The 27,611-nt window shown below is 38.5% G+C and overlaps 1 protein-coding gene across 1 annotated transcript in view; it reads left to right on the forward strand.

The window, feature by feature from the left end:
- The window catches only part of PSD3 (pleckstrin and Sec7 domain containing 3), a 295,706-nt gene that overhangs the window by 58,986 nt on the left and 209,109 nt on the right, over positions 1 to 27,611 (forward strand). Inside the window, exons 5-6 of the mRNA XM_040243286.1 lie at positions 1,788 to 1,846; positions 18,914 to 19,003. Coding sequence (XP_040099220.1) covers positions 1,788 to 1,846; positions 18,914 to 19,003 — 149 coding nt within the window. The remainder of the gene's footprint in view (positions 1 to 1,787; positions 1,847 to 18,913; positions 19,004 to 27,611) is intronic.

Genomic DNA, 27,611 nt, shown 5'->3' on the forward strand with positions numbered 1-27,611 from the left:
TTCAATTCTTGTAATAAGGCCAAGCTTTCAGGGTTTAAAATAAAGAAAAAATTCACTTCCAATTGGAGTATCTTTCATAAACTTAAGCGTTCTAGACTAAGTCACTGAGACTGGGTGCCCTAGGAATTATGATTGTCTCCTAACTTCTGTGTGCCAGTTAACAGTGTGTTGGTGTTCTTTATATTGACGAAAGTGATTGCTCCTGCTGCCTCTGCCCTGCCGGCTATAGCTAAATTAATCGTCTGATTGTTAAAGTTATATTGTCATCTGTAAAATGGGAACTGTCTTCCTTTATTCTTTTGACTTTGCTAGGACCATCTATTCACTGTCTCACTGTTGGTCTTGACAAGAAAATAAAAGGTATAGAAGTGAATTGTTTTTCTTAGAACCTTCTTCAAATCTAAGCAGACACCAACATTCCTAAGTGAAGCAGGGACTATGGATTTGTGTACTCAGTTGGCTGTTGATAAACACATTTGAGAGTTGGCTGCAGAGTTTTAGAAATACTTTCAAGAACTTGTTTTTATATGTATTTAGAATACCAGAATAAATGAACTTTTAGGCATTTAGCAGCATCTGCTTAGAGATATTGTACTTAGAGAAATCACCTACTGAACTCAAAGGCATATTTTGGAAAATGAGGCATCTTTAATTCATAAATTCAGCAGTTGGACAAACATTTTTGTACATTTAGTATAAATTAATAAGATGTTTCTCCTATCTGCAACTGCTGTACTATATTTGGATTGAGAATTGCAGGGAGACAATAGTGCTTTTTCTTTCCCTTTATAAAATAAGAAGAGAAAGTGATGTTTCCATGTAAGTGTGAAATGGTCTTGCTGGTTTGGGTAACTTATTTCCTTTAAATAGTTAATTTTTACAACTTCAGTGATTATTTCAGTATTTCACTTTTGTCTGATCGGTTGTATCCTGGGCCAGTCAACCTAAATGTTGCCTTAAAGGAGTGGCGAGTGAAAGGATAACTATTCCTGTCTATATATTTTTAGCCAGAGAACTAATACCCAAACAGTAAACAGTGGAAGATGCACATCTTGGTTTTCTTTAACTTTTGCTTCTTTCCTAATTCACTTTGTTTCTAGAAAATAAAATTCAAAAAGTAACAGTATTAAATACTTTATTTTCTTTTCCATACATATCTTATAGAAAATTGAGAAACCATAAGTAAAAAGAGTAAAATTATAATTTTATTATCCAGAAATAATGATATCTTTTAATATTATATTGTAGATCATTCTAGATGTATTATATTTAAATAGAATCATACTGGGTATAATTATTGTGAAATATCTTTCCATTTCAATGTGTGTACTTGGACCACATTTTTAATGACGTCAGTGTAACAGAATTGTGTCTTAGGTGGGTCATATTCACTCACTCCCATTGTCAGCAAGCTTCCTTTAGATATTCTTGTATTTTGGGTAGTTCTTTTATTTCATTAGTATTAATATGAAGTCCCCGAAGTAGATTTGTTGTGTCAAAGGACACTGTTTCAAAGCTTTAGACATTTTCTGTCAAATTGTCCTTCAGAGGTAGGAACAATTGACTTCATCACCAGTAGAGTCCAAGTCTGTGCACTGAGATTCTTTTAATAACGTTTTCTTCTCTATTTTCTGTTTCCCTAAATGAATATGATTAATTGTGCCTAGCCACAGGATTGTGTTTTTATAGGTTCTTAATTAAGCATAGGTATGCTGTTTTGATAATATTGAGTGGTCCAACAGGAGCTAGTGAATTAATGCTTTCTGTCCTTGTCTCTCTTCCATTAGATGGAGTCCATTGCCTTACCTGTGCAATGATGCTTCTTAACACAGATCTCCATGGCCATGTAAGTGTAGGGGTGTGGAGCTGTCTTACAGAGAAAGCTCCAGAATTTCCTGGGCTTATCTTTGCTTTTGTGTTCATACATGTTTACTCTCTGCGTTCTTTTATCTCATTCTCTACGTGGCAGGTAGGTAAACATAAATCTTTGGAAAAAGAAACAACGTTTTAACATGCTAGCACTGAGCATAATTTTAACAAGTACCATATTGTCTACGCGTCTGGAGTTGTTCTAGCTGTAATGCGTGTGGTCTGTTATCTTCTTTGTCCACTAGATGGCAGAGACTGAGCTTTTACTTTTGGTTTTGGTTTTGTGTTTTGGTCAGCTATGAGGGTTGACACAGGATTGCAGAAAGAGGATGTTAAGTTAAATCTGAAAGTGTTGACCATGTTTTCACTAAATACAGTAGCAAGTGTTCAGAACTAAGTTTTTCAAACACCCCTCAGCTTACCTGGTCTTTTGCTTGTTGAAATGTCAATATAGTCTACTTAAAGTATAGGATGAACTTCTTAAATTTATGATTATAACTATACTTTCACCTTTCACAGAGGTGGAATTTTAGCTTTTACTTAAATTGTTCATATTAGAGAAAATTAATGTTTTAGTTAAATATAGATCCATATAGATCAAATATAGATAGATCAACATGTACATAGCACAAAAATTATTTCATAGTCCCACGTCCATTTATTTTGAAGATAAAATCATGTTTCTTGTAGTCTAACATCATCCCTTGATTTGCCATATGGTTTTTACCTTACAATTAAGAAATCACATTAAAAGAACTAAAACTTAGATAATGGCCCTAATTTGTTCTTCTGTTCCAAAAGGTCACACCTTATTTTAAACAAGAAAAAGGATAACTCCTTTTCTTGTTCTCCTCTTTAAGAAAGGCAAGTGGAGCTGTATGGGGTCCTTAAGATGGACTGAGGAGGACAAGCCTCAGTTTAACAGGGCAGTAAAATGTCTTGTGGAAATGAAGGTACTGGGATTCATTCCCACAGCGTGAGCCTTGAAGTGAGTGTCAGAGTCAGACATTAATTCAGCTTGGCGTGGGGCTGGCCAGCCAGCATGCCGTCCTAGCCTCTGTTTTCCTGTTGCCAGTGAAGCAGGCTCTCACTGCTTTCCTCTGTTCATCCTGTGACCCCCCTTCTCCCCTCACTCAGTTTCTTAATCTATCAGCTGAAGGAGACACTTTTGATTATGCTTGTCCACATGTGACATTGACCCAAGCCAGTGGGTCCCAGCGCCGGGGATCTTCTTCACATCGGCTGTCTTGCGGTCCTCGCCACATACGATCCCTGTGTATTTACTCTGTTCACACTGAGAAAATGTGTAAGAATGAAGAAAAGAATCTAGTAACAGTTTGAATCTTTTTTACAGGTTGAATATGTCATAGAACTTCTGTAGAAGTAGCCAGAATTGCAGGCATTTGTTTCTATTAAGGGGGCCTCCCTGGTGGTTCAGTGGTAAAGAATCCGCCTGCCAGTGCGGGAGATGTAGGTTCAGTCCCTGGGTTGGGATGATCCCCTGGAGAAAGAAGTGGCCACTTGTTTCAGTATTCTTGCCTGGAGAATCCCACAGACAGAGGAGCTATACAGTCCATGGGGTCACAAGAGTCGGACATGACTTAGCGATTAAACTACTACCACCATTTCTGTTAAAACGGGATTGCTTTTTAAAAAGCTAATATTGTTTTAATAATACTTTCAAATAAACATGTATCTTATTAATCACAATAATTTGAAACATAGCATTAAATAAAGGTGTGAGGTTTGTTATTTATTCAGATAACTCCACACGCTTGATACACAAACAAGACACCCTGGGGTATCCTGTGCATGGGTTCAGAACCCCAGGTCTTGGATTCGCTTGTCTTCCATGTTTAAGGAATTGAAAAGAGATTAAGTGATATACCACACTTCTTTTTGGCAATTGGAATATAAGAGAGAGTTTATATAAGTGAATGGTTTAGTATTATCTTGATATATGCCAATCATACATGATTAACAACTGGTTATAGTGGCAGAATTACATATGAGGGAGAAAATTATAAATACAAATCTCTCTATATCTTCAAAATCATGCTTTTAGTGATTATTAGTTCTCAGCTTTGTTTTTAAAAGTGTATGCTCCATATTGGAGATTGTCGTTTAAGTTTTGTATATTAGACTTTTTTATTCTTGTATACAATGAATACTGTTACAAGACTGTTGAGTATATAGTAGCTGTCATAAAAACTAACCATGTGAAAATGTGTTTCTCTTCTTTTCCTCCTCTGGATTCTTTTTAAAAATAAATTTTCCTTCTAGGTGGTAAGTTTTTAATCCATAATTTTGGATGTAGCTTCTCTTGCATCATGATTACCTGAATTATGGTGCAGTGTCTGACTTACTAGCATGGCTCCTATGAAAGTGGTTCATTCGTAAAGACTATAAAGTGAATTATTTCTAATATCTCCACCTTTCACCCTCTCCTTATACTATACTGCCTAGGCCTCACCTCTCATTACTTAGTCCAGAGCCAGAGTAATCCTCTTGGAAATGAACTAACAATCCACTCCCTTTTCCTCCCTGCCATTGTGTCTTAATAGCAGTGTAATAGCATGACCTTTCTAAGAAGTGCTAAGAGAAGCTTGCCCTCACGCTCTCAGTGGGGAAGGTGTAACCTGGGAGGTTCTCTTAAGGCTGTTCATTGGGAATCTTCCTGTGCTATGGAATGATGTGTTGAAAATGCATTGGCACGGGCCTTTGTTCTTCCTGCTAATCTTACTAATAAAATGGTGGAAGGTGTACTAACATAGCGAGTCTAATACCGTGCTGTATGTTGGAATGCTTTTCTAGCTTCCCCTTTTCTAGTTTATTCTATCATTAAACAAGCACTTTAGTGTTTATGCTCCACTCCAAGTTTGCTGCCGTCTGGGTAAGGATCAGAAGTCAGATCGAGTGGTGTTGGTAGGCTCACCACCCTTCGCCAGGTTACCTACAGAGGTGGTGAGGGCTATCTGAGGTGCTGCGGTAGAGAAGCAGTGGGGGAGGGGGTCTCTTAGTTACATACATTTCACTAAGTGGGCTGCAGAAAAGCAGCCTGCAATATATACAGTATTTTGGGGAGAAATTCATTCAGATGTTATAGTCATTTCATTGGAACTAAAGAATGGTGATTCCCTTCTGTACCTACTTTAAAAAATGTGAATGATTTTTACCATTATTATACCAATAATATGGACTTACTTTCACTTATCTGTAAGTGGTTTACTAACCTTCATTAAATAAGTATTTTCTAATTGTGGTCACATTTGCTAAGTAATCTCTTTTATTTTTAAAATGCCCCTTCATCTATGAAGTCTGTATGTAAGTTAGACTTTTGTACATACAGATCAATTTCTATCGAAACAGTAAACAGATTTATTTTTCTCTTGTTCTGTTGGACAAGTTGTACTGAGTATTGTTACTATCAACAAGCAGAGAGTTGAAACTCTATTTTTTAAAGCCTTGCATTTTATTGGAAATAGTATGAATAAAATGATTTATCCTGTTAGAATACATTCATACCTTTTCCTTTTCTGGGCTACTCTGCAGGTATGCTCTATTAACTTAAAGTATCTCTCTTGTCCTCCATTCATATTCAAAATCCAGCCTCTTGAATCCAAGACTGAAGACAGGCAGCAGGGCTGGGACAGTGGTCGGGAGGACTGGACCCTGAAATTGGAGGAAGTTTCAGAAGAACTGAGATGCAATAGAGAGTGGGGTAGGCGGAAGCCTAGGAGTTGGCCAATTTCTCAGCTGAAGGTCAGAAGCGATCCGCAAGACTGTGCTGCCCAGGTCAGGCCACGGTCAGAGGCAGTAGCAAGGGCATTGCTGTCGATCAAGACTTTGCGACAAAATCTGCCCTTTAACACCGCGGCTCGGGATTTTTAGTGACAATTTTTATCTGAAGTGTGTCTGTGCTATCTGGCAGAGCCAGGCCCCCAACCACCCCACTCCACCCCACCCCCACCACGCATGGGGGTGGGGAGTGGGGTGTGGTCCTTCTGGAGCCTGTCTGGGCTGGGCGCCTGCAGATGCTCTGTCCGTGGGATCCTCGGCTTGCTGCTCATTATCTTCAGATTTGTTGCACAAGGCAGGACCTTACTGGGTTTTTGAGGGGTTGGGTTATGGGTTGGATAAGGGGTAAAACCACAGCAAGGACACTGTACTGGTATAGGAAAGAAAGAAGTCAAGGAATACAGTACCGCTTTTGTAATAGGATGATGTCAAGAAGTTGTGTAGTTCCATTGGAGATACATCTTAGGAACTCACTATGTTTCGATTTGTAAACTGTGTGAATAATTGTGATAATTCAAAGATGGGCTCTCTAGGACACTGAAATTTTGAAGGCTGGGATAAATAAATATTTGGTTATTATCAGAAGTGGAAAATGACTATTGTAAGACTTGCAATTGAAGAATTTTAATGCTTTTCCTTTTCATGTCGTGCTATCTCGTCTCTCCACCCTCAGGAGCAGCGCAGATCTCCGTGAGGTTCCTAGGTAGTCATTTTACACCTCAGGAAACCTCTGTGGGTGCCTGTGGTTGTCGTCCTGGTAACTGACATCTGCCCCCTCCTGTGGTGCGGTGGTCTCTGCGGACCCTCTTCATGTCCCTGCAGCCTTGTTTCCTCGGTCCCTCTTCCAGGAGAGCCAGCCGTGGCTGCAGTTTCTTTTTCTATCTGACCCCTGTCCCTCTGTGGACCTCCAGCCATGGGTGATATTTATTTCCAGTAAGCCTCCTCCCCTTGGAGTCCTCTCTTACATGCCCTTGGTGCTTCGTCCTTCCTTTTCCGGTTGGACCCTGCAGCCACATTGACTCCTCCAGGCTCTCATCACTTCAGAGTGGCCACTGCCTACAATTTTAGTAGGAATCCTTACTTAGGTGCGTCAGAATCAATCACGCACAGGGGCATCTTCCTGGCTTCCATCACTCCTCAAGATGACAGCCTCCCTTTCCATTTTCCTTCCCTACATTTCTTCCTCCCTGTCCCTACCCTCTTCTCTTTCTTTTTGGTAGTTCTACTTTTCTTAGAATCGGGTCATACTTATAAAACACAGCAGGTGTAGCTTTCCAGTTGAGTCAGTGGGCTCATTTAGGGACCTTAGATCCTCTCACTGATACATTGTTCAGCCACTCCACCCTTCTCTTTCTTACCAGGATGTGTTTTCACATTTGCACAGATCATTAGTACAAGGTGATAAAGGAAAGCAAACGGAACTCTTATTAAGGCAGGGTTGGCTCTTTCCTCCCGCAGATAGTTTGGGGAAGAGGGGGAATGAGGATGAGGAAGGGGATAGGAACCTCCGACCTCTGACCCTGTTATTTACTTTAATGTCTGTCTTTCTAGACAATCATGTTAGGAGCAGAGATCAGTCTTTGAATTAATAATGAGAACAGTCTTTTCCTTTCTCTTCTCAAATTTTAGAGGAACTACTTTATATGAAGCAGTAATAGAGCCTGCCACTAAATAATTCTCAAGCTTTTTGTTCTCAGGGTCCCTTTATACTCTTATATTTTGAGGGCCACCAAAAAACTTTTACTTATATCTGTTAATATTTATTGTATTAAAAACTAAAGTTGATGATTTAGAAAATTTATTGAATCACTTTAAAATAGCATTAATAAACCAATTAAATGAATAATACACTTCTACCAGACCACCTGACCTGCCTCTTGAGAAACCTGTAGGCTGGTCAAGAAGCAACAGTTAGAAATGGACATGGAACAACAGACTGGTTCCAAATCGGGAAAGGAGTATGTCAAGGCTGTATACTGTCACCCTTTTTATTTAACTTATATGCCAAATACATCATGAGAAATGCTGGACTGGATGAAGCACAAGCTGGAATCAAGATTGCTGGGAGAAATATCAATAACCTCATATACACAGATGACACCACCCTTGTGAAAGAAAGTGAAGAAGAACTAAAGAGCCTCTAGATAAAAGTGAAAGAGGAGAGTGAAAAAGTTGGCTTAAAGCTCAACATTCAGAAAACGAAGATCATGGCATCTGGTCCCATCACTTCATGGCAAATAGATGGGGAAACAGTGAAAACAGTGACAGACTATTTTGGGGGGGCTCCAAAATCACTGCAGGTAGTGACCGCAGCCATGAAATTAAAAGATGTTTGCTCCTTGGAAGAAAAGCTATGACCAACCTAGACAGCATATTAAAAAGCAGAGACATTACTTTGCCAACAAAGGTATGTCTAGTCAAGGCTATGGTTTTTCCAGTGGTCATGTATGGATGTGAGAGTTGGACTATAAAGAAAGCTGAGCACCGAAGAATTGATGCTTTTGAACTGTGGTGTTGCAGAAGACTCTTGAGAGTACCTTGGGTAAGGAGATCCAACCAGTCAATTCTAAAGGAAATCAATCCTGAATATTCACTGGAAAGACTGATGCTGAAGCTCCAATACTTTGGCCCCCCTGATGTGAAGAACTGACTCTTTTTTAAAGACCCTCATGCTGGGAAAGATGGAAGGCAAGAGGAGAAGGGGTGACAGGATGATATGGCTGGATGGCATCACTGACTCGATGGACATGAGTCTGAGTGAACTCCGGGAGGTGGTGATGGACAGGGAGGCCTGGCGTGCTGCGATTCATGGGGTCACCAAGAGTCGGACACGACTGAGCGACTGCACTGAACTGATGAGTAATAATTATACTTAAACAAAATTTAGTGAAAAAATAAGCATTTAAAAAATTTTGAAAATCTCTTTCATGTTTGGTTTAATAGTAGACTGCTAGATTCTCTGCTTCCACATTTTGTCACAGTATATCACAAGTCATGTAGCTTCCAGAATACTCCACTGTAACTTATGAGAGAGACTGAAAAATGTTTTTAATAATTTTCAGTTATTATGAAAATAGGTTTGACTTCATGGATACCCTGAACAGAATCCCTGAACTGTACTTTGAGAATCAGTGTGTTACAATAGTATTTTCAGTTGCCATACATATTTTTTTTCTTCATGCTATTTCTGGCTCCTTTTTCAATGGCAATGTATTATAGAAGTGCTGGGGGAAAACCCCAGTAATATTTCAGGTATCTCTAAAGGTTGAACTTTTAGCACACTAGCTTTGTGTTTGGGGTTTATGAATGAGTACTTTGAATATCACAGTTGCAGCTTCCTGGTTTGTAAATTTACAAAGGATCCTGTTTTGCCAGCTGATCGTGTGCATTAAAAACTGGACACCTGAGGGCAGCAGAACACAGCTAAGCTTGTTTGATAGAGATGCACACGAAACCAAAGCCAAGAAGTAGCTTTCAGCAGAGCTCCAGAGCTGAAGCCATTACCAATTCAGCAGTATGCTCTTTCAGCACTTACTGTAACATGCTGGAGGAGGTGGCGTTGCCACGTGGGAGGGTATGCCTGCTGTGTCTTAATATCTCAAGATTTATGAAGCCAGAGTTTACCAATGGATCAAGAGAGCCTTCAGTTTCTCCGAAAGCACGTTTTCCAGAAAGCTTCCGGACTTTACACTATTAAAAATGAAAAATTTGAGGATTGCTTTGCTAATTCTTCAACCTTTCGGCCAGAGCATAGACTGTGGGCTGCTGCCTGGTGAGTGCAGAGTTGAGATGCCACTTCAGCAGCAGCTCACCCTCAGGCCTGAGCGAGGGTCAGGTCTTGGCTGGAACTGCATTCTCCAAGCGTCAGGGAAGCGGGCTCAAAGCAAAGCCGTGGCCACGCCTAATTAGGCTCAGTTTTGGACCGTAGCTTGTGTGGTGTCTAAGACGGTGCTAAGAAAGAAACTCTCCATCTTACCTTTCCTCCTTCACTCTCAGTTACCTCTGAAGTCCGGAGCTGATTATCTGCTGGGGTGGGGGAAAAATGCCACCACTTTAGCAGAGGATAAACCCAAAGGTAAAGTCCAGAGTGTGTCGGATGCCTGACCCATTTGCTCACCTGTGACGCGTCCTCGGGACTGGGGCCGCCTCCTTCATTTTCCTGTAGCCTCGTGCCCAGACGCTCCAGTCATGTGCAACTCTTTGCAACCCCGTGGAGCCTTAGTGCACCAGGCTCCTCTGCTGTGAGATTCTCCAAGCAAGACTTGCTGGAGTGAGTTGCCATGCCCTCCTCCAGGGAGTCTTTCCAACACAGGGATTGAACCTGTGTCTCCTGCATTGCAAGCAGATTCTCTTACCAATGACCCACCAGGGAAGCCCTTCTTATCGACTAAGGGCCTGCAAACTATGCCCCACAGTCCAGCTGGTTTTCCTGAACACAGTCACACACATTTGCAGACTAAAATAACAGTGTTGAGTAGTTGTAACAGGGATCTTACAGCCTGTAAAGCCTAGAATATTTATCTGATCCCTGACAGGAATTTACAAAACTTGTCTCTTCCAGACTCTTGCCCTGGTCTATGAAACCTTCCACTTCCTCCCTAAACGTAGTAGGTAAGGCTGAGGAGGATCCTTTTACCTAACATTCTAAATGAGAAACGTGTTTACATCCAAGTTACATTTTTCAGACATGATAAATTCATCAGATACTTTATCTCTAAAAGGAAACAAATGGAGAAAACAGCTGTTTATTTTTAAGAAAATATATTTTCAAATGACAATTTAGTCATTTTGGGAGAATAACCTTAAAATTGTCTGGGAGTGAGAACCCCCAGTCTGTTTTTTTTTTTTTTTAACTTTTTGACTAATATTTTCTCTCATTAAGGATAGTACCTTAATTGGCTAAATTGTCAAGATTTGGGCCTGACTGGTATTTTGGGGATTTCAGATAGAATTCTTTTTTTGTGGCTTCTCCATTTTAAGTTTGATTAAAAATGCCTCCAGATTTTAAAGATATGATCTCCAGATTTACATTCTTTGAACATCTCAGATTTGATTGGAAATACTGTATTGATTTCAAAGAATAATTTTTGTGCCTTTCAGTGCATAAGAGCCCTTTTCAAATTTCTATGCTTTATTCATTTAATGGGAAAGAATTCAGAATATCAGAAAGGTTTATGAAAGTGCTGCTTTGGCATGCAACTGCCAGCATTTGTTTCCGAGCAGGCCTCCTTTTTCCCAAAGTCATGATTCAACTTGAAAAGAAGACAAGACTAGAACCATGATGCCTGTGAACTGTTGGGATACAAAGTCAGTGATTAGAGCGAGCTTTGACAGTATTCGTTTGAATACTAGTTTTTCAAAGTAATTGATACAAATTGGTATAACAAGGTCTCATAAGTACTTATAAGGACTGTTTCTTGATGACAAAGACTTCGTTTTCCTTTGACTCCCTGATAAAAATAGCATAAAGACTTGGGGAGTGTTTAACCATAGATGTCAGCATGAATCAAAGTGGACTGATCTGACCCTTTCCTTTTGCTCCTAGACCTCACTGGGAAGAATTACTAGTGAGGCAGAGGAGGACAGTAAGTTGCAGATATAAACAACCTTGACTATTCAGGAAGTTAGCTTATAGAAATCAGAGGATTATAAGAGAATACTATCAACAATTGTATGTTAACAAAAGATCACGCAAGTGAAATGGACAGGTTCCTAGAATGATAAACTGAGTCAAGGAGAAATAGAAAATCTGAATAGACCTACAGCAAATAGAGAGACTGACTTAATAATAAATAAAACTTTCCTCAAAGAAAAGCCCAAGGCCAGATGGCTTTATTTGTGAATTGTTCTAAACATTTACAGAGACTTTGGTATAAATCCTTCACAAAATCTTCAGAAAAAAATAAAAGGGGAGTGATTACTTTTCAAAGCATTCTATGAGGACTGTGCTACCCTGATACCAAAACCAGACAAAACTATCACAAGAAAACTAATATCCTTTATGAATAGCCCTGTGAATATAGACTCAGAATCCTTAGAAAAAGGAAAACATAGTCTAGCAGTATGTAAAAAGGACTATATATTCTAACCATTTGAGATTTATTATAGGAATGCAAGATTGGTTCAACATATGGAAATCAATCTAATCTCCTTATTAATGGAATAAAAGAGAAAAGCCATGATTATCTCAGTAAACACATAAGCACTGCTAAAATCCAACACCATTTTATAACTAAAGGGAAAATATCTAATATGCCAGGAATAAAAAGGAATTTCATTAATTCCTGAAAATGAACATTTATGAAAAACTCACAGCTAACATCATACTTTCTGGAAAAGTTGGAAGACTTTTTGTGCCCCAGATCAGAAATAAGGCAGAAGTGTCTACCCTTGCCACTTCTTTGTTACATACTGAAGATTTTATCCAGGGTGAGTAGGCAAGGAAAAATAATAAAACACGTCATGATTAGAATGAAATAAGTAAAATTTTCTCTGTTTGCAGAAGACTTGATCTTTTATATAGAAAATCCTAAGGAATCTACAAAAGGAAAAAAATGATTAGAATCTAAAAAACAGTTCAGCAAGGCTGCGGAATAAAAGTTGAATATACAAAGATCTTTGTGTTGCTGATACTATCAATGAACAATATGAAAATTAAATGTTTCATTTACAGTATCATCAGAAATACTAAGATACTTAAGAATAAACTTAACAAAATAAGATGAATGCATTGACGTTGAAAACTACAAAACATTGTTGAAAGAAACCAAGTAAGTGGAAAGTAATTTCATGGTATTGGATTGGAACCCTTAGTGTTAAAGTGCCATGCTCTCCAAAGTGATCTTCAGATTCAACACAATCATCCTCAAAATATTAGCTGACCTTTCTTCCCCCACAGAAAATTGATAAGCTGCTACTGAAATTCAATTACAATTTCTATCCATGTCCCAATGGCATTTTTTGCAGAAAAGAAAAATTTATCCTAAAATTCACATGGAATCTCAAGGGACTGTGAATAGCCTAAACAGATTTGAAAAACAACAAAACTAGAGAACTCACACCTCCTGATTTCAAAACATATTACACATCTACAATAAAGAGTGTGATACTAGTGTAAAGACAGGCAGATAGACAAATGGAATAGAATACAGAGCCCCCAAATAAACTCTTATATATATACTTTTTAATGATCTTCAGTAAGGGTGCCAAGACTACTCGATGGAGAAAGGATAGTCTCTTCAACAAATGGTGCTGGGAATAAAGGACATCCAAAGCAGAAAGTGAAGTTGTACCCTTATACCGTACAAAAGATTAACTCAGCATAGATTAAAGGCCTAAAATGACAAAACTATGAAAATAAAACATAGAGATAAAGCTTCATAATATTGGACTTGGCAATGATTTCTTGGATCTGACACTCAAACCATAGGTAGCAAAATTTAAAATAGACAAATGGGCTTACATCAAACTTGCAAACTTTTGTACACAAACGGATTCTACAAAGTGAAATGACAACCTACAGAAAGGGAGAAAATATTTGCAAATCTTATATCTGATGAGTAATTAATATCCAGAATATGTAACGAACTCCTACAACTCTACAACAACAATAAAATTAATTACCCCAATAAAAAGAGGGGAAAAGATTTGAATTAGACATTTATCTGAAGATATTATACAAATAACAAAGAAGCGTATGAAAAAATTCTCAGCTTTCACTAATTGTCAGAGAAATGCCAATCAAAACTACCACATGCCTATGAGGATGGCTACTATTTGTTTTTAAAGAACAAAATAACAGAAGGTGGCAAGTATAGGGAGAAACTGGAATCCTTGTATGCTGTTGGTGGGATTGTAAAATGGTGCACCCCTATGGAAAGTAACATGGCAGTTCCTTAAAAAATTAGAAATAGCACATGATACCCCTATCCTATTTCTGGCTATATATCTAAAAGATTTGAAAGCAGGATCTCAAGGAGATATTTGCATACCCATGTTCATAGCAGTACTTCACAAAGCCGAGAAGTGGAACACCCCACATGTCCCATCAGTGGATAAACTATTGAACAAAATTGTAGTATACATCTAATGAAATCCTCAGCCTTAAAAAGGAGGAACCTCTGATGTATGCTGAAAGATGGACAAACTTTGAGAACACTATGATTTCACTTTCATGAGTTATCTAAATATTCAGAGTCATTAGAACAGAAGGTAGAATGATAGTTTCCAGAAGGTGGAGGGGAGGTGGATAGGAAGTGATATAGAGTTTACGATTTGCAAGATGAAGTAGTTCTGGAAATCTGTTTCACCACAGTGTGAAAATACATAACCCTACTGAACTGTGCACATAAAAATCATTAAGATAGTAAATTGTTTGTGTTTTTTAACCATAGCAAAAAGAATGCAGAGGTGAAAACAACTTGCTGCAAAGCTATGAGAGTCAAGAGAGTGTTACACTGGCATCAAACCGAACATTTAGATCTGTTCAGTAGAGTTAAGAGTTAAGGAGTAAACCCTTGCATTCCAGTTTGTTGATTTTTGACAAGGATGCCAAGGCCACTCATTGGAGAAAGAATACATATGGTGCTGGGACAGCTGGATAGTCATATGCAAAAGAATGAATTTCGATTTTTCTTTGCTACTCTGTACAAAAATTAATGCAAAATGGATCAAATATCTAAATGTAGGAGCTACCAGTATAACATCTCTTAGAAAACATAGGAGTAAATCTTTGTGACTTTGGATTGATTTGACATTAATTTGTTACGTATGACACCAAAAGCACAAGCAACCAAAAAAAAAAAAGTAAATTGAAATATCATCTAGATTAAAGATTTCCTCTCCTTCAAAGAACACCATCAAATGAGAAAACTCACATAATAGGAGACAGTATCTGCAAAGTACATATATGATAAGGAGCTTGTGTCAAGAATATATAAAGGACACAACTCAAGAATAAAAGATAATAATAAAAGGACAAAGGATTCGAATCAGGATTTCTCCAAAGAATATGTACATGTGGCCAGTAATGCATGAACGTATGCTGAAAATCGCCAGTCACTGCTGCTGCTGCTGCTGCTAAGTCGCTTCAGTCGTGTCCGACTCTGTGCGACCCCATAGACAGCAGGCAGCCTACCAGGCTCCTCCGTCCCTGGGATTTTCCAGGCAAGAACACTGGAGTGGGTTGCCATTTCCTTCTCCAAAGCATGAAAGTGAAAAGTGAAAGTGAAGTCGCTCAGTCGTGTCCGACTCTTTTCGACCCCATGGACTGCAGCCCACCAGGCTCCTCCATCCATGGGAGTTTCCAAGCAAGAGTACTGGAGTAGGTTGCCATTGCCTTCTCAGTCATTAGGGAAATCCAGATCAGAAGCACAGGACACCAGTTTACACCCACTAGGTTGGCTTAAATAAAAAGGACAGATAAGTGTTGGAGAGGATATAGGGAAACTGAAACTCTCACACGCTTTTAGTGGGTATGAAACTGGTGCCTGCAGTTCCTCCAATGATTAAACACAGGACCCAGAAATCCCACTCCTCGGTTTTGCACGTAGGAGGAATGAAAACAAGCCCACCCCAACTTATATGCAAATGTTTGTAGCTATGTTAGAGGAACCACAATGTGGAGGCAGTCCAAATAGCCACCAATTTCTGAATGGATAAACAGAATTTAGTATGTTCATATAATGGAATGTTGTTTGGCAATAAAAAGAAGTTAAATACTGGTCAATGCTACAGTATGGGTGAACCTTGAAAGCATTACGCTAAATGAAAGAAGCCAGTCATAAAAGACTGTATTTGTATGATTCCATTTATGTGAAATGTCCTGCATAGGCAGCTCCACAGGGCTTACTAAATAAGTTTGTTATTGGTGTTCAAGAGAATGGGTAGTGAGGATGGAAGAGAGATCTAAGAGTGATGGCTAATGGATATGGAGCGGCTTTTTGGGGTGATAAAGATGTTCTCAGCTTAGACGAGTGATGGCCATACTGCTTTAACAATATACTAAGAGTTATTGAATTGTATTGTTCACAAGAATGAATGTTATATGAATTACATTTTGGTAAAGCTGGTGTTTTTTTAAAAGTTATAGTAAGTTGACACATATAACTGACACATTGACACTTACATGTAACTTACTGGCATATTTTTTAAAATCTTCTTTTTTTGCTCCTGGTATTTGTAATTTGTCTACTTTTCCATAGTTTTATTTTTGTTTGTATAACATGTTTTTATATTTGGGAGTCTTGATATTGTTTTATTTGATACTTATTTTAACAAAAATTACATAAATTGAGATTAAAATTTCAGTTTCTTATTACCAAAAGACTCAGGTGTTTCAATATAAAGCATTCTAGAACAAGTTTTATCATTATTAACATTGTAAGGATTAAAAACAGATAATGTCATTAAGTGAAAATAAAGCCGCTGCTCAGCCATGTCCGACTCTTTGTGACCCCATGGACTGTAGCCTACCAGGCTCCTCCCTCCGTGGGATTTTCCAGTCAAGAATACTGGAGTGGGTTGCCCTTTCATTCTACAGGAGATCTTCCTGACCCAGGGATTGAACTCGGGTCTCCCGCATGGTAGGTAGACACTTTACCGTCTGAGCCACCAGGGAAGTCCCCCGACAGGTCGGTATAAACCCTGGACAGGTTTCTGCCATGAGCCGTATGAGGTCACTGCGGAACCGCAGAGCAGGGCTCCTCGCTTGCTTTGCACAGAGCGTGTCATTCACACAAGCACACTGTAGAGTTAGTAAAGTACAGCAGAAAACATGTTTGCTAGGAGAACAAAGAACTAGAGCTCCAAGCATCCTTACCTTGTCCTCAAGGATCCCGGATGAGCCCCCAAGATGAAAAGTTGCTGCTGAACCATAAAAGACGCCAGGATTCTTGGCCTCCAGAGGAGAAGAATTCAATCCGGGGCGAGTGATGAGGCTTGATCGCTCAGAGCTTTTGTGTAATAAAGTTCTATTAAAGTATAAAAGAGATAGAGAAAGCTTCTGTTACAGACATGAGAAGGGGGCAGAAAGAGTGCCCCAATGTTATCAAATCACATATTAAAAAAACATTTTTGTTCTTAAGTGATGATTAAATTATGTCTGTTTTTAATTTTGTTAAAAGCAAACAATTGTAACCACCTAACTTGGAAAAGAATTTTTTACCTAGTCATTATTCATTCATTTTCTCAAATCCTTGAATCATATCCCAGAGAAGCCTTGCCAAGTCATATCAAAATGACTATTGATCATACTTGCTAGTTTTTAGCTTAGGTGGTACCCTGTTTGATCTGATACACTTGATAAGGGAAAATTGAGCTATTGTCTTTTTCAATATAATGTTAGGAAACAGTATTTTCCATTAAGGTTACTTTCTGTGCTTTAAATAAATTTCCACCAAAACTTGGGACTGCAGCTGCAATTTATTCAAGTTATAGGAAATATCTGCCAAATACATTAATTGGCAAAGCCAGTTCTCATTGTTAAAACATTTATGCCATCTTTCCTCTAAGTGTGACTATCTATGCTGTCTTTCCTGATGGAAGAGGCAAGGTTTCAAACAAAAGTTATAATTAATTAGCAAGCACTGGACAGATTGTTTCATGTTTTAAGGCAGAAGGGCAGTTGTGGAAAAGGAAGTGAGAAGCTGTGACTTTGAAGACACACAGGGGGACTCTGTTCTCAGGCAGATGTATACTTTCTAAGTTCTGTATAAATACTCCCTCGAAACTGTCTATGGTTTTGCATTCCTTTTAAAGTCTTTGTCTCCAGAACATCCTGCGCCAGCTTACAGGCTACTGTTCTACCCGACTCTTAGTCTTCTCTGAATAAAATAAAATTGCAGAGCATACATTGTATTTGCCCACGTCTTGTGTGCAGGGCTGCACGGTGTTGGCACACTTTGTGTTCACTTGGACCACATTTGCCAGAGAGCCCCAATCTCTGCACTTCTGTTCTGCGTCCCCTACTCACGGGATGGGTTTCTGTGGGAGTCCAGACTCAACCTCAGAATCCTTCACAACTGGCAACTATTATTAGCCAGTTGGAGCTGGCACTGGAGGCAATTCTGTGTCATAGCAATTTTATTAGTTTTCTCAGCATGTTTGCATCTCTCCTCTTTTTACAGTTCACATTTTCTGTGTGTTTAGTCGCGCAGTCATGTCCAACTCTTTGCGACCCCATGCACTGCAGCCTGCCAGGCTCCTCTGTCCATGGCAATTCTTCAGGCAAGGACATTGGAGTGGGCTGCCATGCCCTCCTCCAGGGGAATCTTCCTCACACAGAGACTGAACCCAGGTCTCCTGCATTGCAGGTGGAATCTTTACCGTCTGAGCTATAAGGGAAGCCCTCACATTTTCTAATGTTTGTTTATTAATGAGATCATCTTTGGTTAAACTCAATATCCTTAAGTCAAGTTGAAACCGAGTTTGGAAACAGTTCTCCAAGGATCTCTTGCTTTTCTTTTCAATATTATTTCTGTGGTGAGCAGCATTGGAAAATTGACTTAGTGATTCCCAGAGCAGTGGTTAGAATTGTGTTTGGCCTTGAAAGATACAAGCTGGTTTCCCTCTTTACAGCCAAGGGGTAGATATACTTAACTGTCCCGTTGCGAGGATTCAGGTTCCCAAACCTCACTGCTGCTCCTGTGTGTGCAGGTGTCAGCTGGCCCCACTCAAGGTGCTCTGAGTGTTGAGACTCAGGGAAGTGGAGCAAGGAAGCGCTGGGGTTCCGGCCACTTCTGCTGTGATAAATTCCTACGGTCCTGCTTCTGACTGCATTCGGCAGCCTGTCATAGGCTAAGTTCTTAGCTTGAGGTAGCAGCCTGAAATCTCAGGTCCTTCATCATTCTTGGCAGTAGGTAGGAAATACAAATAAAGAAGCAAATAAATAGCCATCAGAGTTCAGCTAAGAAATGTCATTTTATTCATGCTTTTCCTGTAAAAAGTACATTATATATTCTTTTCATAAATGTAGCAAAGGTTTTTCAGATTTTTTCTTAGGCTAAAATAAAACCTTGACATAATTTTGCTATTCATATTTAATGACAGTTTTCAAAGCATAATAAGCCATCTGGTTTTTTTTCATATGCATATAAACTTGTAGGTATATATATACACACACATATATTGGAGTGTTTGTGTCTGGTTTTGAAAAACCAAATCAATCTTATTTTGTTTAATCATGTTTTCAAGAAATAATCTTAATTCCACCTATGTCATTGTGATGTGTTGTTTGCCTCTGTTCCAGAATATTGGAAAGAAGATGACCTGCCAAGAGTTCATTGCAAACCTCCAAGGGGTAGATGAAGGTGGTGATTTCTCCAAGGATCTACTGAAAGTAAGCATTGAAATAGTGGTATTTATGTATTTACTTACTAAAGTAGAGTTGATTTAAAATATTATGTTAGTTTCAGGTATATAACATAATAATTCAAATTTTTTATAGATTATACTTCATTTGAAGTTATTATAAAATATTGACTATATTCTCTGTGCTGTATAATATATTCTTGTAACTTATTTTTTATACTTAGTAGTTTGTACCTCTTAATGCCATACCCTGAAATACTGGTATTTAAAATATATTTCTATTTTCTACTTACCTTTTAATGTAAAATAGGCTATGATCACTTAAGTCTTTTGTTGTTGTTTTTTTTTAGTTTTTCTGGTGAGGTTTCTGTTGGACATTAGCCTTGACATGTCAGACTGCAAACTACCCTTCAATTAATAATTCCTAGAAGTCTACATTATAATTTATAATGCTGAGATAATCAGTAGATTTTGAATAATTTGTGATACAAATAGTAGGCATTTTAAAATTTATTTGACTGTCAGAACTTGAGAAAGATCACAATGGTATATTCACTATGGACACAAAAGAGCCTTTATCAGACAATAAAGGAAGCAGTTCTGACTATTCAGTCCTCAGAAATCCACTCAGGTCATCTTTGGAAAGACATTAAATTAAAATCTGAGTAATTGTGGAATGCCTGAATTACTTGCACTGAGCTTTATTATTGACAACAATTAGCATGTTTTCCCTCTAATCAACTGTGGAATTCATAACATCCTGCAGCAGTATACATGAGATGTGCGTTTGACTCAAATACAAAATAGAGATCGATAATGGATGTGGATATTTTTGAAGTTCAGGATAAGATGTGTGTGTTGAGAATGTGATTTTTACAGATTTCTGTTTGACTCTAACTTTCTTTTTAAAAACTTTGTACACATGTCTGTTTCTTTTGACATCAGTTCCTTTGACTGAATTTGCTAAGAAGGGCAGCACGTTTGAATCGTGGTATAATATGGAAATGTATGAGCAGAAAGCCCTTATGTTTTCTATGACTTTTAAACTACATAATATAGAGAATTGAGTTCTGCCGGATTTAGAAAGACATATATACTCTGAAAAATGAAAAAAGGTGTAAAAATGGTATTACGAGATTCTGAGTCTGACTGGCTTTAATTGCAGCTCATTAAAAAATTATATTATGAAAAAAGCAAGAGGAAATGTATCTTCAGCTTACTATATAAGGAAGGTGTTTTTTAAGTCCTTTCTCTATGGAACAAATGCTGCCATTTCTGAAGCTACAATTCCTAATGGGAATGGGAAGTAAAAGATGGTGGATTGGAACTTGATATATTCTGTACATCCATGAAAGGCAGACAATAGACACACGGAAACAGAACTTTCTCATTCTAGTGGCATTAGTGTGGAATGTAACAGTCTTTCTAGGAGAGGATTTGTGAGGCCTTTATCAAGTTAAGCCAGAAATGAAAATTGACAGGTAGAATTGTTATAGTAAGCTTTTAGGCTTTGGTGGTAGGCTGTGGTAACGTGCGTGACTGTGGGTTCGTTGGCGGGCAGCTTCAGAGCATGTTTGAGGGAGCTTTCCGAACCAAGTGCAGTGACTGTACCGTCCAGCGGCTGCCATTCACCCTGGGTAGGCATCTGTTCTTTGACTTACTCTGCCAAGAACTTGCTGGATTATTTGTTGCAGTCGTACAATTGAGATCATGCTTAAAAATCTCAGGGGGAAAAATAAGTGTTATACTTTTTTTTATTTACTGTGGGAAGTTGACAGTGAAATGATACTGAAAATGAGAGTGGCATTTACATGGAAATTGTCAAGTCAAATATTGATTTCCTTTTATACCAAACCTCAGCCAGCCAGTCACCCACCCAAGAGGAGGGTTTTCTGTTTCAGTAGGAATCTGGATTTTACTGCAGATTCCAGCAAGAAAAGATTTTCTTCAAGCCGTTTGTTTCATTTGACTCTTCTCTGTTACCAGCCCTCTTAATTGCTTCTCCTTTCCTCTCTCCCTCTCCCTCTGCCTCCCCTTCTCTTCCTCTCAGTTGCTTTTTCATTCTGCCTTTGACTTTCTCTTTTGTTTTCTCTTAGTCTCTTTCTTATCTTTCTTTCTCTCCTCCCCTCCCACCACAACACACACTCTCTTTCTCTTTCTCTCTCTCTCTATAGAATAGCTATCTATTCATTCCCTGTTGAGATAAATTATTAGGTGGGATGTGAATAGGCCTTTAGGGGGGCAGTATTACACACATGCCACACAGATAGATACATATGTCCAGATTAACACACACACATTTGGTATCATCTTACAGGTTCTAGATAACTCCTTTCTCTCTTCTGCCACCCCTTTCCCAACTTAAACATTACAGGCATATACTCCATTCAGTTTAATTTATGAGGTGAGCCGTTTAAAGTTATATGGATGGAACTGATAAATGGTTATTGCTACATATTGACCTTATTACTTTAAGATTTCTTTGGAAATCTTAAAATATCATTTGGATTTTCTTTTTGAACCAGAAGTAACATTCTGACCTGTATCTGTTGTTCAGGGTAGTTGCATAGTCAGGGATATTTATTGAAGACCCACTCTGTGTTCACGTGTGGACTTGGAGAACATATCAGAACCAAATGGGCCCCTGGTCTCAGAGACCGCAAACTACTGAAAAAGATGGAGGGTCCTTTCTCCCTTAAATAGATAGTTATTCCATATTAAAATAAAAATATAAAATGAATTCTGCTTGTTGTTAGTAGGAATGATAATAAAAAATAGACCTTAACATACTTAAAGGTATGCACCATGAGGGACTTGTTTCAAACCTTTAATTCAAAGACTTGAGTTAATATTTAGCTGTAAATTTGCCTTAAATTACATGAAAAGGATAGATAGTGGTATATTGAGCCCTTTTTCACACTTTACAATTTACTGCTGTTTCCCTGCTATTTACTCAAATGACCTAAACAGATACATGAGTGTATAAGTGCTTTGTGCAAATAAGAGTTTTCCCCAATAAATTGCTTAAATGATGATAAGTAACAGATATCTATAGTATAAAATGGAAGAAGTTGGGTATCAAAAGACAACCAGTGATAGAATATTATTTAGGTTCTTTAAACTTGAAATCTGGTTGGGAGGACGTGCTGTTTGAGATAAGCCTCCATTTAAAATATCGGTACAGTTTTAGTAGGAGACTGATTTTGATTTAGGTTAATATTCCACTTCAACTCCTATCCCCTTTCTTCTCCATAAACATTAATGCTCTTTCTTCCTTCCTTCTTCCCTCCCTCTCTCTCTTTCTCTCTCTCTTTCCTTTTCTCTTTACTTTTTTCTTTCTCTCTCTCTCTCCCTCCTGCCTATTTCCTCACCAAATCAAGACCAAACTCTGCCAGACCATCTGATGTGTCCATCGCTCCACTGGGCATGCCAATCCCAGTGCTTGGATGTGGTTTGCCTTCAGGTGTCACTGGGGTTGAGGTGGAAGAAAGGGGAAGAGGGAAGACCTGCCTTAGGACATCCCCAAGAGTCTAATAAGTAATAAAGCTCTTAGGACTTAAATAGAAGGAGATGAGAATGTGAAATGCGGGCCAGCTCTGGGTTGGAGGATGAAGTTCCCGAGAGACATGAACATGAGGATTATGACTATTGTCTTGGGAACTCTGCTGACTGGGTTCCAATCTCAGCTCCCCTGTCTGAGGGGTTATGAGCAAATTCACTTAAACTTTGTCTCCTGATTGCCTCATCTATGAAATGGAAGGCTTTGTTAACACCTACCTCACCTAGTTGTTTTAATAAGTTAATATATCTAAAGACTTCGGAGTTTCTAGTATGTGTTAGCTATTATAACTTTTTAAAGTGAAGTCGCTCAGTTGTGTCCAACTCTTTGGGACCCCATGGACTGTTGCCCACCAGGCTCCTCCATCCATGGGATTTTCCAGGCAAGAGTACCAGAGTGGGTTGCCATTTCCTTCTCCAGAGGATCTTTCTGACCCAGGGATCAAACCTGGGTCTCCCACATTGTAGGCAGACGCTTTTCCCCTCTGGGCCACCAGGGAAGTCACTATAACTTTGTAGCATTGTTTTATTCTTTGCCCATCTCAGAGTGAACTGGACAAGGACTCCACCCTTCCTGCAAAAACGTGGACTCAAGGTATCTTACACTTCCTGGGCAGAGTGGGATTAGTGTCAATAGACAGGACTTCTGTCCCCCATCTCTTTTCAGCCTAAACACACCCATCATTTTGTTCTCAGAAGGGACCATCTGTGACTTTGACCTTGAGCATTTTCTCCTATTGTGGTAAGATTTTTAATCCTCATCATCTGTGGCTTCTTTTCTTTCTAAAGACTTGCTGCTTCCAAGGAATGGCCATTGAAATCCTTCACAGAAGGCATTTGTGCAGTGATGCCTGTCTTGACATAGTGTAGGCATGCGACAGTGAACCTTGGTTAATCCTGTATTTTCTGCCTTCTTAACCTTGTTAAGCAACAGTGCCTCGTATCCATCCTACTGCATTTTTCTATCTTATCTTTGGTTTGGGTCTTTGATGCTGCAAGAGTACAGGAACTAAGAATTTGGTCTTAAACTGGTCCTGAGATCATGAAGAAACTTTGAGGAAGCAAATTAGTTCTGGTCCTCTTTAAAGATCCCAGGAAAATCCTGGGATATTAATGGAGATGTGAATTGTCTGAAGTGACTACAAACCCTGGGAAAGAAGAAGTATTGCTGGGTGTCTCCCTACTCTATGTGTTCTCCAGACGGAGAGCTCCGGGTCAGAAGGCTCACGGGTTTATTGGTCAGCTTTTGTAGATTCTAGACTGTTATCCTGGGAATGAATCTCTTCCACACAGAAGACTGGAGTAGGTTGCCGTTTTCTTCTCCAGGGGATTGTTTCCTTAATTTCTCTTTCTGATCTTTTGTTGTTAGTGTGTAGAAATGCAACAGATTTCTGTTTTAGTTTTGTATCCTTCAGCTTTGCTGAACTCATTGTTGAGCTCTGGTAGTTTTCTGGTGGTGTCTTTAGGTGGTGGTGATGTCTTTTATATGTATAGTATCATGTCATCTGCAAAGAGTGACAGTTTTGCCTGCTCTTTTCCTATTTGGATTCCTTTTATTTATTTTTTTCTTGTCTAACTGCTATGGCTGGGACTTCTGAAACTATGTTGAATAAAAGTGGTGAGAGTGTGCATCTTTTGTCTTTTTCCTGATCTTAGAGGAAATGCTTTCAGCTTTTCCTCGTGTGTATGATGTTAGCTGTGAATTTGTCATATATGGTATGATCTTTATTATGTTGAGATATATTCCCACTGTGCCCATTTTCTGAAGAGTTTTTATCAGGAATGGACATTGAATTTTATCAGAATCTTTTTCTGCATCTATTGGGATGATCATATGGTTTTTATTCATTAGTTTGTTAATGTGGTATATCACATTGATTGATTTGCAGATAACTGAAAAATCCTTGTCTATGTAAAAGAATGAAATCAGATCATTCTCTAACACCATACACCAAAATAAAATGGATTAAAGGCTTAAATGTAAGACTGGATACTGTAAAACTCCTAGAGGAAAACCTGGACAGAACACTCTTTGACATAAATCATAGCAATATTTTTTTTTTTGGATCTATCTCCTAAAGTAAAGGAAATAAAAGTAAAAATAAACAAATGAAACCTTTAAACTTAAAAACTTTTGCATAGCAAAGAAAACCATTGAGAAAATGAAAAGATAGTCTACTAAATGGGAGAAAATATTTGCAAACAATATGACCAATAAGGGATTGATACCCAACCTTTATAGACAGCTAATACAACTCAGTATCAGAAAAACTAACAACCTGATTAAAAAATGGATGGAAGACCTGAATAGATATTTTTCTAAAGAGGATATGCAGATGGCCAATAGGCTCATGAAGAGATGCTCAATATCATAAATCGTCAGGGAAATGCAAATCAAAACCACAATGAGCTATCACCTCACACCTGTCAGAATGGCTGACATAAAAAATAACACAAATAACAAAATTTGGCAATTATGTGGAGAAAAAGGAAATCTGTACACTCTTGGTAGGAATGTAAATTGGTATAGCCACTGTGGAAAACAGTCTGGAGCTTTCTCAAAGAATAAAAACTAGAACCATATGACCTAGTACATTCACTCCTGAGTATACAATCCAAAAAACAGTGATTTGAAAAGATATATGCACATCATTGTTCATAGAAGCACTATTTACAGTGGCCAAGATAGAGAAGCCACTTAAGTGTCCATCAACAGATGACTGGATAAAGAATATGATGGAATACTACTCAGCCATAGAAAGAATGAAATTTTGCCATTTGCAGCAACAGGAATGGACTTCAAGCAAATAAAGTCAGAGAGACACATCCAAACACTGTATGATATCACTTACATGTAGAATCTAAAAATAAAATACAACAAAGTAGTAAAAAAGCACAAAAGAAGGAGATTCACAGATTCAGGCAACAAACAAATGGTTACCAGTTGGGGGAGGGGGTCCACAGTGTAGGTGGGGGGAAGTGGGAGGCACAAACAGTTGGGTTTAAGAAAGACTCAAGGATGTTTTATACAGCACAGGGGATAGAGCCAATATTTGGTAATAGCTGTAAATGGAAAGTGACCTCAAAAATCATATAAAATTTTTTTTAGAAATTAAAAAAATTGTTACATATTCTATTAAGTCGAATCCCAGTGAATGTTCTTATTCAGATATGTGTGTGTTTCCCTTGCTTTTTCCCAAATCAGAATTTAGATGTGAACTAGATTTTAGAATTTAAAGAAGTTTCTGAAAATGAATATTACCTGTATCTATTACTTAACATATGTAGTCGGCTGAAAACGTTGTATGTTTTATTTCAAACATAATTTTCTTATTTGGTATTCTTAGGCAACAGTAACCTGTGAAAATGATGGGGAAGTTAGCCAAGAGGGTAACATAAATGAACAGATCCAAAAGATTGACAACAGAAAAACACATTTTAAATAAAGATTACTGTATCTTGTAAAAAGAAAGAAAAAATAATTAGGAAATATAAGAATTATGCTATGCAGGTGTATAACCATTAGGTTTTTAATCAGTCACAGTTGTATATGGGGTAAGCAAAACAACAACAACAACAACAAAAAAACCCAGAAACAAAACACAACAACCCAGCCATTAAAGATTCAAGCAATTTGTTAAAAACTTGAACTCCGGAAAGTGCCTTTTTGCACAAAGTTGACAACAAGAGTTATAGGCTTTTTCTTAAAAAGAGAGCAAAGCCAACTCAGCTTTCAGGGTTCCATTGACCTATCTAATTTGACGCTTTCAACCAGGAAGAAGATTAAAAATTTAATGCTGACAGTTGTTCTTCTTTTCTTTCTACCAAAAGGCTGACCTTAAAAAACATTTCTCCCCCATTTTGCTCTTCTTTCATCTTTGCTTCCAGTATTATCAAATGAGGACAAGTATATAAATGGAGAAATCTGGTGAGAGTTTTCAAAGTCAGTGTTGTGGTTGTAAAATACTATGATGTACTGTAGTTTTGCAAGTGTTACCATTGGAGGAACCTTGGTAAAATGTATTTTAAAAATCTCTTGTTTATTATAACTACATGTGTTAAGTGTTGGTCGCTCAGTCATGTCCAACTCTTTGCAACCTCATGGACCGTAGCCCGCCATGCTCCTCTGCCAATGAGGTTTTCCCAGGCAAGAATACTGCAGTGGGTTACCATTTCCTTCTTCAGGGTATCTTCCCCGCACAGGGGTCAAACCTGGGACTCCCGCATTGCAGGAAGGTCCTTTACTGTCTTAGCCACTGCATGTGAATCTACAATTATTTCACTAAAACTTCCAGCGAAAAGGAGGTTCCATTTCTCTGCATTCAGCCAAAGATTTAAGCATCATGTAATAATGAGTTTAATGAAGTTTTCCTACTCTTTCAAACTTTACTACTCTTTGATTCCTCTTCTCAGCAGTGAATATCATGACTGTTAAGCTCTGCGGTGAAAACTGCGGTTTTAAGAAAAAGGCAATGGGAATTATTTGAAAGAGTTGGAAAGCTAGCGAGTCACATGAGTCCATTTTAAAAGGTTATTATTATTACTCTGGGGTCTGTGCAGAATTTTTTGGAAGGAAGTTCTAGTGGAAATGAGGAGACGGTGAAGAAATGGTTGCAGTTGTGTATTTGAGAAGGGACGACGGCTTGGGCGTGGCTGGTGACAGTTAATAACAACGATTTCATATTGTTTTGAGATACTAGCTTTTCTCTTGCTGAGTTATTTTCCAAATTGCCCCACTATCCCTTCCTGTATCACCTGGGTTCTAAACTGCATGAAATGGAAAAGTGCCCAAAAGTAGGAACACCCTGACTGCTTCTTCCAAGTTAAGGCTTGATCTTGGTGTCGCTCTGCGCCACGGTGCAGGCCACATGTGTAATGTGGGTTGTAACGCGGGTAGTAATGACTTCCTCCAAGAGTGACTGTGAGGATTGGAGAGTGCATCCCAGTGTTGGGGTCCTGGGTTCCACGCCCGTCCTCTCGCTGCTGATGGCAAGTGTTGGTGTCTCAGTTATGGTTTCTTGGTTTGTAAAATGAGATATGTGGGCCATGCCCATAATTTTCAGGTTTTCGGTTCAGGC

This window comes from Oryx dammah, unplaced genomic scaffold (genome assembly GCF_014754425.2).
Source record: "Oryx dammah isolate SB20612 unplaced genomic scaffold, SCBI_Odam_1.1 HiC_scaffold_7, whole genome shotgun sequence".
Lineage (NCBI taxonomy): Eukaryota > Metazoa > Chordata > Mammalia > Artiodactyla > Bovidae > Oryx > Oryx dammah.